A 14,351-nucleotide genomic window follows, 5' to 3' on the forward strand; every position below is an offset into this window, starting at 1 on the left:
TTATATTCACTGACGAGTCGTCTGTGATAATTCCTATGTTTAGCCTAGAGAACCACAGGGGGCGTAAGAAACATTCTGATCCTTTGGCAAGTCGGTATTTCATAACCCGAGACACTTGTTCCATTTAATGTAACATCTACCTTATTCTTAGTCAATGGTCACAATGAATTAAGATGAGCTTTGGATAATTCATTGCTTATGCTAACATGCGTTAGTTTTCTAAAATGGCATGTTGTCAAAGTTATATCCCGGATTATTTTGCAATAACTGACATTTTAACTACTGAAGAACGAATATCTTGTAAAATTGAAGTAGATTTACCTGGTTTAGGTAATTTTTCATTTATTATTTTTTTACTTACTGAGATATATTCTATAAAACTATATTCCAATTAGTCTACTTCAAAAAATGAGATACTCTCTATATTATAGAGATATACTCTATAAAACTGGATTGAGTGATAAAAACTAATAATATAACTTTTATAAGGTCTTTATTATATTTCGATATTATATTTGTATATAATCTATATAATAATCACAGTATATTCATATTACGTATACAATATCTGATAAGAATGATATATAATATTGTTAAAGATAGGAATACTATTGTTTAAGGTTTTTTGGATCCTTCGTGTCAATCTGAGGATTTACAAGTTGGATCCAAAGTAGAATTTCCATTATGGCTAGCAGACGCATTAAAAAATTTACAGAATCCAGCAGTTAATATCGATATACCAAATATATACAAAGAAGGATACAGGTTTGATTTTTATATTTTTATTCGTTTTTCAACAATATGTTATTTGATTAAATCTTTACAAACACTTTCCTGTGTGTATATTTATTTACATCATTTGTGCTTTTAGAGAAATTTTAGAAGCAGATGCTGATGCTATAGTTTTAAGTAGATGGAATCCATTTTATTATGAATTAGGAATGCATGTAAGAAAATTCAGTGGCAAAGATTCTGAAATAATTGCAGAAAGTTTACTACAGGTAAGTGAATTATAGTAAAAATAGGTACTATGTCTTTTTTATTTTTTAACAAGATATAGTGCCTCACAAAAGTATTGAAAAATTTTTTTTGATATATCATGTGTTATGTAAAACATTGGAAATCTCATAATTGAAAGATATTCTAATTAATCCATGTATACAAAATTGAAGTTACAAATTTCAATAACTTTATAAAACTAAAGTATATTTTCGTTTTCAGACATTTAAGTCTCGTTTTCAATTAGTAATGGACTGGTCTCAGAATCTAACGTCTGATCCTACATTAGCAATTCAACTTCCCCGACTTGAAAGAGATCTCTTCCTTATCGGTCGACAAGCCAAAGTTCGTCTTACAGAATGGTTAAAAATGGGTACAAATGGAATGGTTATTTCCGAAATAGCGACAAATTTGAAAAAACGGAAACGGGACAAATATGAACTTGATTAGCTTTTTCGTTTTACAAAGATACAGCATACGATTGTCAATAATTTGTAAAATAATGTTTTTATCAAGTTTTTAAATAATCTGAAAATATCAATATTGTAGAATAAACTGAATTTATTTAAAATAATCGAGAAACAGGTGCAAAACATTTTATAACATAAATCATATAACATAACTTTTTTAAATTACATTTTCATTGAACTTGCATATTACTACCATATTGTAGAAAGCTGATTATTGGAGATATATTAATATATTTGATATTGCAATAAATATTCTTTCATTTATTTAGAAATTAGAAAATAATTAGAACTTGCTTGAGTAAAAAAAAAAAAAAAAAAAAATACGAAAATGTTATGAAAAAACGCACTTGTTATACATTTATAATGATAATATTATCACTTTCACTAATTTACAGTTTCTGTACGGGCGTACACACATGCCACATAAAATGCTCTATTTTTATATTTATACATTATATTTTGCGTTGTATACTAACAATAATGTTACAACTTAAAATATTGTTATAACTAATTAATTACATTATTGTTTCTCATACAGTCATAAATACGAAACTTAACAGAAGTCGCGATGTACATTTGGAATGAACAACTTGTTTAGAATTTTTTAAATTATATTTCTTGTGCGTATATGCATTCTGTATATGTAGAACAATTATTTATTTTTTCAACGTATAGTTTTCATTTATATTTAATTACATTGTCACGATTAATTTTAATCTTATAATATAGTTATGTAATTTATAATTAATTTTAATTTTCGTTGTCAAAATTAATTTTAGTTTCCTAATCAACTATTACTATGGACTGTTTTCTTTTTTCAATATTCCCATATAAAAAATATGAATAACATCAATTTTCAAATTGATTTTCAAATTCTACAAAATTTTTTACTCTTAATTTTACAATAAATTTGGTAAACAGTTCTGACGAAAATGAAAAACAAATCATACTCCAAATGTACAGGACATTAACAAAAGTACGCGTACTCCTTCGCTAAAAAAAATTGCATTGCAATGGCGAGTGCTCCTCTCTTCGTTGAGAAAGGTGCTAACTACTTGCTAATTAGTTTTGATTTTTTATGTGGAATGTCATTTATTGTGCACAAAACCATGCGAAACATTTTTAAATGGTGAAAAAAATTCACGAAAACATTCATATTGCCCTCTTATTATAAACTCCAATATTTTATTAATATTTTTAGTTGATTGAAAAAAATAAAGTTTTGAGTTAATTTACATATTTTTAATTTACTTTTTCTGAGTAACAGTATCGGTTGTATTGTCAGTTGAAGCATTAATACATAATAACACAAGAACAAAAATAGTTTCTATGAAACATTTAAAAATAATTGTTATTATATTTCTAAAATGAAGAGATTGGCGTCTATTGATAGTTTGAATATTTCATTCATTTCAAATAAATATTTTTATATTTACGATTCTTTATTGGAGATTTTATGCACTGAATGTAGAGAAAACATTCTATTTCAATTTGAAAGTTATTTAACATTAGAACCTAACAAGTTACAAATATTTCCTAATGAATTTTTTCCAAATAATAGAAAAGAATTATCTTGAACAAATTTCTTGACAAAATTTCAAATTATTATAAATGTATGACATGTTACTTTTGTTGTTTAAAAAATAGGTATTTTAAAATAAAAATTTGAAATTTTTTATATAAAGAGAATGATTAAAAACGATTTTAGGTTTTAATATTAAATAATTTGTTGTGTATTAAGAAGTATCTAGACTAAAAATATCTCCTATGTGTTAAACGAATGAGCATGATATTAAGATAAAAGTATTTGTTAAGTTTAAATTCTTTTATTTGACTGGTAAAAACAAAAAACCTTGTCATTGTAATAAAATTCTAAATATAATTAAAATGAATTTATTATGAAAATCATATATTTTATATTGGCACATTTCCTAGAAAGTATTAGATTTTGAAATGATAATTACATGTTTGTACCCTGATCTTTGTAAATGACATTAAGATGACTTGATTAGATAAAAATTAGTATGTATACAAACATAACTTATCCTTATAAAATACTATGTACAATATTTAAAATCTTGTTACATTCACTTATATGAATATTTGTCGATGTGTAAGAAAGAGATGGTCGATATTGTCCAATATTCTTTTCAGAAGAATGTAACGTACGTTTAATTTACAAAAGTATTTATAAAAATAATCATCATCATAATTAACGTGTACATATAATACAATGCATATTCTATATAACAAGAATAACAAGATGTTTTATTGTGGTAACAAAAATATTCTCTGGTAGGAATATATTATAAATAATATAATTAATAAACCCTTTGTATAAATAACTATACGCTTATATACTACGAATATAACACTTAAAATTTATGATTGCATTTATGTGATCGCACAGAACAAGATCCAATTAAACAAAAGATCTTTTGATGAAATTAAAAGTAGAAAACGCTAATGAAGCTCATGATAAAATAATAAATTTAAAGAAAGATTGTTCCTCTGTAATACAGAAAATTATACAATTTTGAATAAACGTCATATCTTTCTTTTCTTCCTTTTTTCCTTAAGTCAATGATTTGTTTTCTTCCGATGACATTTATGAAATGCGATTATTAAATATTATGCGATAAGAAGTAAATTAATGTTATTGTATATTTAGTTTAAGTTCCAAGTAACAAAACTATTTTATTACTAAATATCGACTGATTTTGATTGAACCTTATGATTACGGTGATTAAAATGAGTAATTGAGCAATTGATTGAGCGCGACTTTTACTCAATAATCAGAAATTTCGTAACACTTCTGATATTCCTTAATCTAGTCCTAAAAAGTGTTCTTAAACTACGAACAAAACTGATGAATATGAATGCGAGAAGTTTGATAAAACTTTTTTAAAAATGATCACTTAAGTTGCACCATTTTAAAAAATAACAAATGTATTTATAAACGTAGCGTGTGAATAAAAAAATGTTCTGTTTATTTATAAATCTAATAAGAATTATCACTAGCATTTAAAAATTGTTCAAAAAGATCACTAGAGATCGTTAAAAAATCTGAGTTTCTCGTCGCAAAGTTGATAAAGATTTTTAAAAATCCACTCTTGTTTTTGGGATCTTTTAAGAATTCCGATACCTTTTCAAAAATCTTATCGTATGTTTCGAGATCTTTAAAAATGAAAATAGTCCTTCATCTTATGTATCATCTTCAAATATCTTCAACGAGTTCTTTTGATTCGCTCATCACAAAAAGTTGAGAAGTAATAAAACAAATAATGTCATTTTAAAAAATTTTATGTTTTATAGACTCTTTGAATCTATTATATTATCTATTTGAATCTATCATATATTGAATGTTTTATAGACTCTGGAATCTTTCCTTTTCCAACCATCTTAAAATTTGTGAATTTGTTTTAATGTATTCTCAATATTTGTCTCCCATTTAAACATTTGAAAATCAATCATCCAAAGGAAGCTCCTAGTTTTATGACACATAAACTAAATTCTTTCTTGTTTTTTGATAACTCACCAATTATTTTCTTTTCGTTCAAAGAATTTGTTTTAAGAAACATCTTCTGGCATTATATTGCAATATGTTTTATGTGAAAAATTTCAGAAGTTCAAGTAGACTACAGACTCTCGTAGAATGCACCCTTGTTCCAAAAATCCGAGAAAATTAATATATTAACTCTTACCAATAAAGTTTAATCATTTATATTTGATCTTAAAAATCCTTCTGCATCCTTTCATAATATGTTAAGTTTCTGTGTAGATATTTAACGTTTATAGAGTTGATGTGTCAGTAATTATGCACTTTGTTAATCAATGCGCCAGAATCTTTAAACTCTAACGTCTTTTAATATCATTAAAAGGTTGATTCAGTTTCAAGACTGGGCTCCTGTTTAAACATCCTGAATCCTGTTACACTAGTCACGTCTTCTTGATTTGAAATAGGTGTAAGATCCCTCAGGATCATTACAGGACTTCCACTACTCAACATATGATCCTGAGGACTTAATGGAGCCATATTTGTTGGGGTCAAAGGACTGCTAGGACTCTCGTTGCTGCTCACATAACTACCAGGAGCGTTTGAAATTGGTATTGGAGTTGCAATACCGTTGATCTCTGCTGTTGCACCACCTAAGAGCATCTCCTGCAGTAAGTTGTCAATGTGTGCGACTCCAAACAGTCTGACAAACTGGATTTGTTCGATCATTTGCCAAGAAATGGACTGTAGAGCTGGTAAAGTTAGGAGGATCTCACCGAAACGACCACGACTATCGTATTGTCGGTCACTTATGTAATCCTCCAAGTTAATCTGAATTTGATAACGCAGTTGCTTGATTCGCTGTGGTTCACTTAAGCCTTTTGCATCTGTTAACAGAAAGATTTTCGATTATTTTGGATTAAAAATGATATTAGTGAAAATCAGGTTTATCCAACCAATTATTAATCCAAAAATTTTATGAAATAAATATACATATTGCATATCAAAGTAACTCAGCCCGTATGCACAAATATTATTTTATATTTTCGGCTGACTTTTATTATACATATCTTTATACATATTAAAAAGCAGAGCACGCGTGCATTGCTTGCAATCCATTTTGACATAGCGACGGTGACCGCGCCGATCATCAATTAAATCTCATTGAGACAATCGTTCTCGCGTGCCGGCAAATCTTCGCCGAATGACACGCAAATTCTACGTTGTTCTTCAACTTGACATAATCAATAGGATATTATCGAAGATTATCTTGGATCAAGAATAACCGTGGTCGAAAGAAGCTTTCATTACGGTTTTCTTAAGACTTCATAAGAAATTGATTTAACTACACTAAAAGATTTGTTTATAATATGCATAATAAACGTTTTGTTTGTTATTATGAGTAATAAGAGGTTTCACTTATTTATAGTAGGAGTTAATGGTGACAAATGGTGATTCAATAGGGAATAAGTGAGTGAAAGTGAACGAGGGATGAGTGAGAATGGAAGATGATATAAATAATAACATACGAATGTATCTGTAGATGCAATTGTATATCAACAAATTTGTATTTTCTAAAATATTAAAAAAATATTATACTATATAGAAGAACTTCAAGCTCTTAGAAGATATACCAAAAGGAAGCTAAGGCTATTCAAATTTCTTAAAACAAAAATAAAAAACTTTTACTACAGTTTAACTTCAAAACAACAAAGTTATCCTAAAGAATTGTTACCTAAATTGGTTACATTTACACATCACTACATTTACTTATTACATTACAAGAATTGTTATCTAAATCGGTAACTTTTAGACATCACTGCATTTACTTATTACATGAAACAAGCATTTATTTTTATTAGACCATGCTTTATTTTATTTCAAAAGAATATGATCCGGACAACAATGATTTTAGGGACAATAGTTCAATCTACGGTTATATTATATTATTTGAATCAAAGAAATACTTACTGGGATCGAAAAAGACGATGGCCTTTAAGCAAGCAAACTCCGTATCGTCGATCTGCACCTCGTTCAAAGGCTTCACCAATTCATCCATTACCCTGATACCAACCTTGCTGATGTCCAGATCCTGATTACGGCCCTCTGCGGATAATGATATGACTGATAAACACGGTTAAACCATTCCTATCGACACCTATTACCATTTGACTGAGCCCGGTTATAGTTGGTGAAGTATTAAAGGAAAGCAACGACACTGCAATAACCAATACGTCAAACCTATTTTCTCTTTGCACTCATGCTACTGCAATTAGCAACGTGAAGACCGGACTCAGTCTCTACTAGCTACTACCCCAAATATTGTTCGTGCAATTTATTCAACGAGACTATCGATAGCTTAGTAAATATTTAACTAATTATTCTGAAGAATGGAATTTATGAAATATCTTCTTTTTTTTTTTTTATTAGAATAATGAAGTTTTTCTTTGTTGTTGGAATAATGAAGTTTGAGAGGTATTTTAATTATTTTGTTTTATGTTAATGGGACAGAAAGATTGGAAATTTAATCTACAACTTGAACTGAATCGCTAATAATCTATTGTAATGATTGATGTAATATAGATCAATTAAAGGAAACATTTGAATAACTGTATTTAATAACAGCTCTTTTTGTGGATATGTTAGAATAATTACTTTTGGGAAACTTATAATTGTTTATACATTAAATAATTTTTTATGCTATCTTATAGTTCACTATGAATTGTATTAATTAACGTATCGATTGTCTCGGCTCACCATAAAGATTTCAATGCCACATTATCCCAGTGTTAAGTACACGATTATTTTCCATAAAACTTTAACAGAAATAGAATAATACATAAAAATAAATTAAATATTTATTCTTAACATCTAGTGACATATGCGAGATGATTCATCATGCAATAGTTTATATTTTTCTCACCTATATTTTCCTATAGTTATGCCAGACCTATTTTAACAAGTACGAATTACAATTAAGAAACTTATCAATCACAAGTAAGCTCTACATTTTACTTATAATTATTTTATACTTGGTTATATGTAAGCTGAAAGATTACAAATAAAAAAAATTAAAGAAATGTTAGTTTAGCTGGTAATTGCAATTGAGTAAATCTATCATAGATGACACTTAATAATTAATCTATCTTAATTGACACTATTCAAAATTAAGTAATTAAATTTTTGACATATATATTTAAATATCATAAAATAAATTCCAGACATTATATCATAAGAACGACGTTTTCGATACTTTAGAGAATGAATTGTAAAAGTCCAAATACACAAAATAAGATACTCGCTCGGGAATTTGATTGAAAATAATTTTAAAATACCTCAGATAAAGATACAGTAACAGGATTAGTATGTTATCACAAATTTGGAATAACCATAATATCTTGGATATCTTATTTAATATAATAATTTTTTTTATAATAGTATATAATTATTATATTATTATATATTTAATTATATTTATATATTTAATCATATATTTATAACATATAATTATTATATTAATATATATATATATATATTTATAATAATTATAATAATATTTTTCATAAAAATTTGCAGATAATTACAAATATAATTTTTAAGAAACATATAATTATAAGTAGAAATAGAAATACAAGATTAACAATTTACATTTTATTTCAACAATAGAGTTAACATTAAAGTTATAACCAAGTTGTACAAATTTCGTAAAATATTTCGATTTTGATCAAATAATTTTAAAGATATCTTATTATGTGTTCGGACAACTTTTTAAAATAAATGTGATTTATTCTTATCTCTTCCGAGCCCCGCAATCTAATGAAATCTTATCTGTCGATGACATCGACGGATCGAATATTGCGATAGTATCTTTATTATGTCGGGATAATAATACCTTCAGTTGTTTCATACCGCCAAACTGATATCGTGAGTAGTCACGAAAAAATATATTTTGATGCGATAATCGATTGTTAAGAAGGTTGCTTGGCAAAAAATTTTCCCCCCTTTCCTGTCTTAAGACTTGATAATTTTTTACAAACGAAATATATAAAAATTTCTTTTCATTTCTTTCAATCTTTTTGATGCTAAATCGTATTACGTATTATGTGATCTATAGTGAATTATTATACATTTATCACGAACTACTTTTTATCCAAACTATTATTTAAATTATTTTATGAACAATATTGTATCATCTCGTTTATACATACGCATGAAGGTGTTAGGTATGACCGAGATATATTTATTTATAATTTTTATGATCATTTTATGAATTTTCATGGGTCTTTAAATCTGTAAATCAAGGTGAACATCGAGGATATTTTATTTCAATGAATTAGTGTTATAAATAGTTTAATGTGGTCCATAATCATTAGTGATTGAATGATATACTGTTCAAATGACGCAGAGAATACTTCGAGCATGAATAGAAGCATTTATTTTATCAATTAGAAACTGTTATATCAGATTACATATAGAGATATAGTTAGATTTAGTATTACAGTTCGTATGTTATGTTGGTAACAGTGGAAGGACAGTAGATAACTGTTTTGGTGAACATTTTAAGATATGTCACTATATTTTTGATAGGGTATTCCAATAATTATATGTATGTATTATATAGACTTATTTGAGCAAAATAAATATTTGATCCAGTAATAATAAAAGGTTTAGCATAAATTTGTAACAAGTTTATCATTCGATGTGTCAAAAATTAAATAATTTGATTTAAAGCAATTTATATATATATTTTCACTAAATATACATTCATTGTTTAATTATTGCTGAAAGATATGTTACTACTACAGTAGTTAGTAAATGAATGTTTTTAAATGATAGTTGTGTTAGTGTTAATTCTGTTGTTAACAATTTTGGGTTAATCTACAAATAATATGATTATTTAAAAAAACTTATTATATAAGCTTGATCCATAGCCATTTTTAATCCCTTGATGATAGCTTTTCTTATTTATGCTTTAGTATTACTTATATGAAATCAAAATTTGTTGTTATACATTTTTCATTACATTATATGAAATTTTTTTATTATATGAAATATTATACTGCAATCTTACAGTAATAATCACAGTAATGTAATGTGTACAATATGTGTATAGCATACTATAAAAAAAATCATACATATTTTATTAGATGACAAAACCAAACTTCTTATATTACTAATACTAATATTTGATCGTCGAGGGATTAATCATAAAAAAATGTGAACCACAACCCAAGAAGGAACCACAAAGAAACGTACCAGGACAATTCTTGGTTATGATACAATTGTTTCCGAGAAGAAGAACATCTTGCAATTGCATACTGCGCCTGGCAACGCCTAGAAGAAGATGTTCACCCGCGTGTGCCCTTAGGAGTGCTACCTGATCATCAAGAGTTAATTCGCTGAAAGCGGGTATGTACTTGGCCCATTCGACCAGGATAAGAAGTTGCTGTTTCATACTATCGCAAACGTCGTTTATGTTGGCGATTTGTTTTGTGCTCAGGTCTATATCGCTGTTCGGACTACCTAGCTGTTTAAACATAATCTCGAATTACTCATTATGCGATTTATGTATATTGAATGGAGTAACATTGAAATATATTTTATAGGTTTATTAATTAAATAAATTATTTCTAGTTAAGAGAATATATGGAGATTGTGGATATTAAAATACAATAATTTACTACTCTCAATATATAACGGTTTTACATCTCAATTGGTGCGAAATTTAAATAATTTCAACTTTAATACTGCGAAGATTATAATTTATCGATGAAGAACAAAAGTAACAGGATGTTTATCTACCTTGATATTTGCATTAAGCAGATTAATATTCTAATGTTAAAATTACTACATTAAATTTGTTTCATTAAAACTAAGAAGCAAAAGAATAAATAAAGCTTAAATTTCACACAAACTGACTTCGAGAGCAGCACCAACTTGTCTACTAAGCATTTCCGCCTGAAGGAGAGAAACAACAGAAAGTCCACTTCCGTTGTTGCTTTGTTCTTCATAGCTTGGCCTTCTACAACTTATCCGATCTCTTTCATTTTGTACGGCTAAAACAAAATAAGAAAATAGAAAGTTCATTTCACTCCAGTGATGATTTATAATATACATAATTGACTCATTCTTACAAGCTCTTTTGTATACTGGTATTTTTTCTTTGAGTCATTGATTAACTGCTTGAGAAGCCTAATGCTTCTTGCAATTTCTTTTCTTTTTATTTTATCACATATACTTCGTTTTTTTGTCATATTATAAATAAAAAGGAATATTTTTTGACAGATAAAATTATTACAAATATTAGGAAAAAGCATTATTAAGTTTTTTTGGAACTTTTGCAACGTCATTTATTATACATATAAATTTGATTATAGCTTCAAGTTACTTTTTCTATTCGATTTACCGTTAATCTTTAAAAAATTATTTGATAAATAATGAATTTGAATAGTTTTTTCAGTGGTAATATTAGCTTCCATATTCAAGTTTATCATTCCATAGAGGTGGAAACTATGAATTTTTAATTAATGATTTAAGGTAAGTTTCCAGTCTCCAAAAAAGGCTACAAAGCGGTTAGGTGGCTATTATAATTTTTCACAAATAATATCAAAGTCGTATAAAATCTTACTAATAATCTACAAATAATGGTAACTTTTTCCTAATTAAGTATATCGCTTGTTATAATTTATTTTATTAATAATATAATCGGCCATTCTTACTTTTAATGATCATATGGAAAGAGACGCGGAATATTTATTGAACATGAAAATATTTATTAAAACGATGTTAGAATTTTTGCGCATACCTTCCTTTTTCATGCCAGCCTTGAAACATTTCCTTAATCTGCAGTACCTACATTGATTCCTCTTGTCTTTATCTACTACACAATTTCTACTAAATCTGCAACAAAAAAAGTATTACATTTTCAATAATTTATAGATTTTACTATGTAGCAACTATACCATATAATATATGCAGAAATAAAAAAATAGTTTGAAGAAAGGATTCACTAATCTAGAATTATATGAGATACAGAATTCAGCGTTTAATGAATTTATGAATTAATTATTCATATTCATTGTTAAAGTTGATGTATTTTTTAACAGATGTGAAAAATGAGAATTAATTATAATAAAGAAATAATTTGCCACGTGTTTCATTTTGAAATACTGAAGATTACAAATGAGGATTAACTTTTCATAATAATTTTACATAGAATAATTTACCAATAATAAAGCTATCAAATAATAGTCATTAATATCTCGAATATATGTATGTCATAATCAGTTATTATATAATCTTATTTCACATTCATCATATTTTACAGTATGAGTAATTTCGAAATTTATAACTAACTTTAATGAACTTATGTAACATTTTGGTTTGTGTTTACTTCATAATTTTAAAGCTAATTATCATATAACCTTATTTGATGCGTACATATTTACTACATATTTACTACAATGAATGATTTGAAAAATATGTAATTTGTAACAGAGTGAAGTATTACATCAATATATCATTGATATTAACATTTATCATTATAAGCGAAAATGTGTAGTTGATAATATGAGCAATTTTTATCGACTATTACATAAGAATATTGTAATAAGATTTATCAAAAACTGCTAACATTAAAATTATCAAACAATTTTTAATTTCTCATTAGCTTGATTTTTAATAATTCAAGTGCAAGTCATCTAAGTTCTAAAATTACAGATATACTTCCAACTAATTGTTAAAAATACATTACCCATTAAATCTATACCTTAACTGAAATTTAAAAATTAAATTGTTAAAATCATTTTTAGACACTATTAACATCTTAATTTCTAAAAATATTTCATTAACTTGTTAATTCGTTATACTATACGTATGAAAGAGTAAAAAATAATTTGCTTAAAAAGATTAGAATAAAAACTTTAATTTATATACACCATAAATGAAATTTCAAGAATGATACCGATTTTATTTACTGACTAACAAATTTTCGTTATTAGCCCATTTGAAAATGTTATCAATTATCACGAAAATTCATTAGTCATAGATATTTCTTAAATGGAAGATACAGCTTTTAAAAATAAAGGAAAATATTTGAGTTCTAAACATAGATAGGACTTCTAAACGGATAAGCCATGGTGATTGTTACAAGTGCAATATTTCAAATATTTCATACAAGTGAAGTAAATCGCTCGTTTTTCTATGAAGCGAGATCCTCTGTTGTATCTTATGACATAAGTATCTTATGTTTAAAATTATTGGACTTATAATTAATGCTCGATTAATTGAATTTCTGCTGATTGAATTCACTTATCCGAATGTGAGCTCCTATTATGTGAACGAAAAATAATAGATAGTGGGGGGGAAATATGGTATGCTTCTATTACATGAACTTTAACTATACGTATCAACTCCAACAAACATACCGTTTATCTGCCGACAAGTTCAAATAAATGAAGTTCTACTGTAGTTCTAGGCCTCCAAAAATTTATTCCGACCCTGGGTCAAGATCTAATTTTAAAGGAAAGGAGAAGAATTTCACCAACCTGCAGGTGTAAAGATGGTTCTTTCTGACTGATCGCCGGAAAAAACCCTTACATCCGTCGCAAGAAGCAGCGCCATAGTGCTTACCAGTTGCACGATCACCGCAAATCGCGCAGTGCTGCGAAAGCACGCCACCTACCCCCGATCCTGGCAAACTGAGGACCGATCCTCCAGCTGCGCCCGCCCCCATGCTTAGATCGGCATCTGTAACATGAGGAATTTTCATTTATTTTATTTGTAGATTAGTGAAACTTAACAAAAAATTGGTGATCATTTTACCGTATTCAAAAATTTAGAAAAGATACTATACATATTCTGATAGTCACTAACTCCTTTCTCCTAGCACACAGCACAGATAGCTGTGAATATGGTTCCCCATTAATTGAACGAATCCATTAGGAAGACAATGAAACATTTTACTTTTGAAATTTGTTTCAAAAAATTGTATTAATGTGGTAGTAACGAAAGGAATTATTCACACTAGATAAAATTATACGTTTATTTGTAATACGTAAATGTACCTGTTTATATGCACAGCAATCATTGTAAATATATGTCATATCTTCACTCCCTAACTATCCAAATAATCCTCCAGCTGTTTATCATTTTCTATTTGCTGTGTTAGTGCTTCGTATCTTTTCGACAAGTTATTTATCATAGCTAACTGTGTTTCAACTTTCTACTCAAGTATTTCTAACCAAATACGACTATTTAATTTATGTTAAAATAAAATTCCAAGGGACTAAAAATATGTATTTGTTAGAAATATAATCGATGCATTTGTTAGAAAAATTCAAATTAAACCGTTAGATTACAATAAATTTTCCTTTTGCCTAAAATCA

At 27.3% G+C, this 14,351-nt stretch overlaps 2 protein-coding genes across 10 annotated transcripts in view; one reads left to right on the forward strand and one right to left on the reverse strand.

The window, feature by feature from the left end:
* Nucleotides 1–138: 138 nt before the first annotated feature.
* Nucleotides 139–2,704, forward strand: LOC100648468 (DNA replication complex GINS protein PSF3). Its single transcript, XM_003403191.4, has 4 exons — nucleotides 139–330; nucleotides 621–765; nucleotides 872–1,001; nucleotides 1,222–2,704. Exons 1-4 carry the CDS (start codon nucleotides 225–227, stop codon nucleotides 1,447–1,449), a joined length of 609 nt encoding a protein of 202 aa, XP_003403239.1. The 5' UTR covers nucleotides 139–224; the 3' UTR covers nucleotides 1,450–2,704.
* Nucleotides 2,705–3,348: 644 nt separating this feature from the next.
* The window catches only part of LOC100646806 (hepatocyte nuclear factor 4-gamma), a 49,334-nt gene continuing 38,331 nt past the window's right edge, over nucleotides 3,349–14,351 (reverse strand). For 7 of the 9 annotated variants that reach the window (XM_012317749.3, XM_048413525.1, XM_012317745.3 and 4 more), the window contains 6 exons: nucleotides 13,512–13,713; nucleotides 11,771–11,865; nucleotides 10,885–11,021; nucleotides 10,222–10,492; nucleotides 6,937–7,089; nucleotides 3,349–5,852 (listed from right to left, as the gene is read on the reverse strand). In XM_012317749.3, coding sequence (XP_012173139.1) covers nucleotides 5,344–5,852; nucleotides 6,937–7,089; nucleotides 10,222–10,492; nucleotides 10,885–11,021; nucleotides 11,771–11,865; nucleotides 13,512–13,713 — 1,367 coding nt within the window. In that variant the 3' untranslated portion in view covers nucleotides 3,349–5,343. Of the gene's footprint in view, nucleotides 5,853–6,936; nucleotides 7,090–10,221; nucleotides 10,493–10,884; nucleotides 11,022–11,770; nucleotides 11,866–13,511; nucleotides 13,714–14,030; nucleotides 14,225–14,351 lie in introns of those variants that run through there. The other 2 variants (XM_048413528.1, XM_012317746.3) reach the window with 2 other exon arrangements.

The sequence above is a fragment of the Bombus terrestris genome, chromosome 16 (assembly GCF_910591885.1).
Source record: "Bombus terrestris chromosome 16, iyBomTerr1.2, whole genome shotgun sequence".
Lineage (NCBI taxonomy): Eukaryota > Metazoa > Arthropoda > Insecta > Hymenoptera > Apidae > Bombus > Bombus terrestris.

Bases quoted from the DNA above. Each gene is read 5' to 3' on its own strand.
- LOC100648468 (XM_003403191.4), top strand. From the start codon at position 225: ATGGCATGTTGTCAAAGTTATATCCCGGATTATTTTGCAATAACTGAC. The intron at 331-620 runs GTAATTTTTCAT...CTATTGTTTAAG, and splicing joins AGTAGATTTACCTGGTTTAG to GTTTTTTGGATCCTTCGTGT. The intron at 1,002-1,221 runs GTAAGTGAATTA...TTTCGTTTTCAG, and splicing joins TTGCAGAAAGTTTACTACAG to ACATTTAAGTCTCGTTTTCA.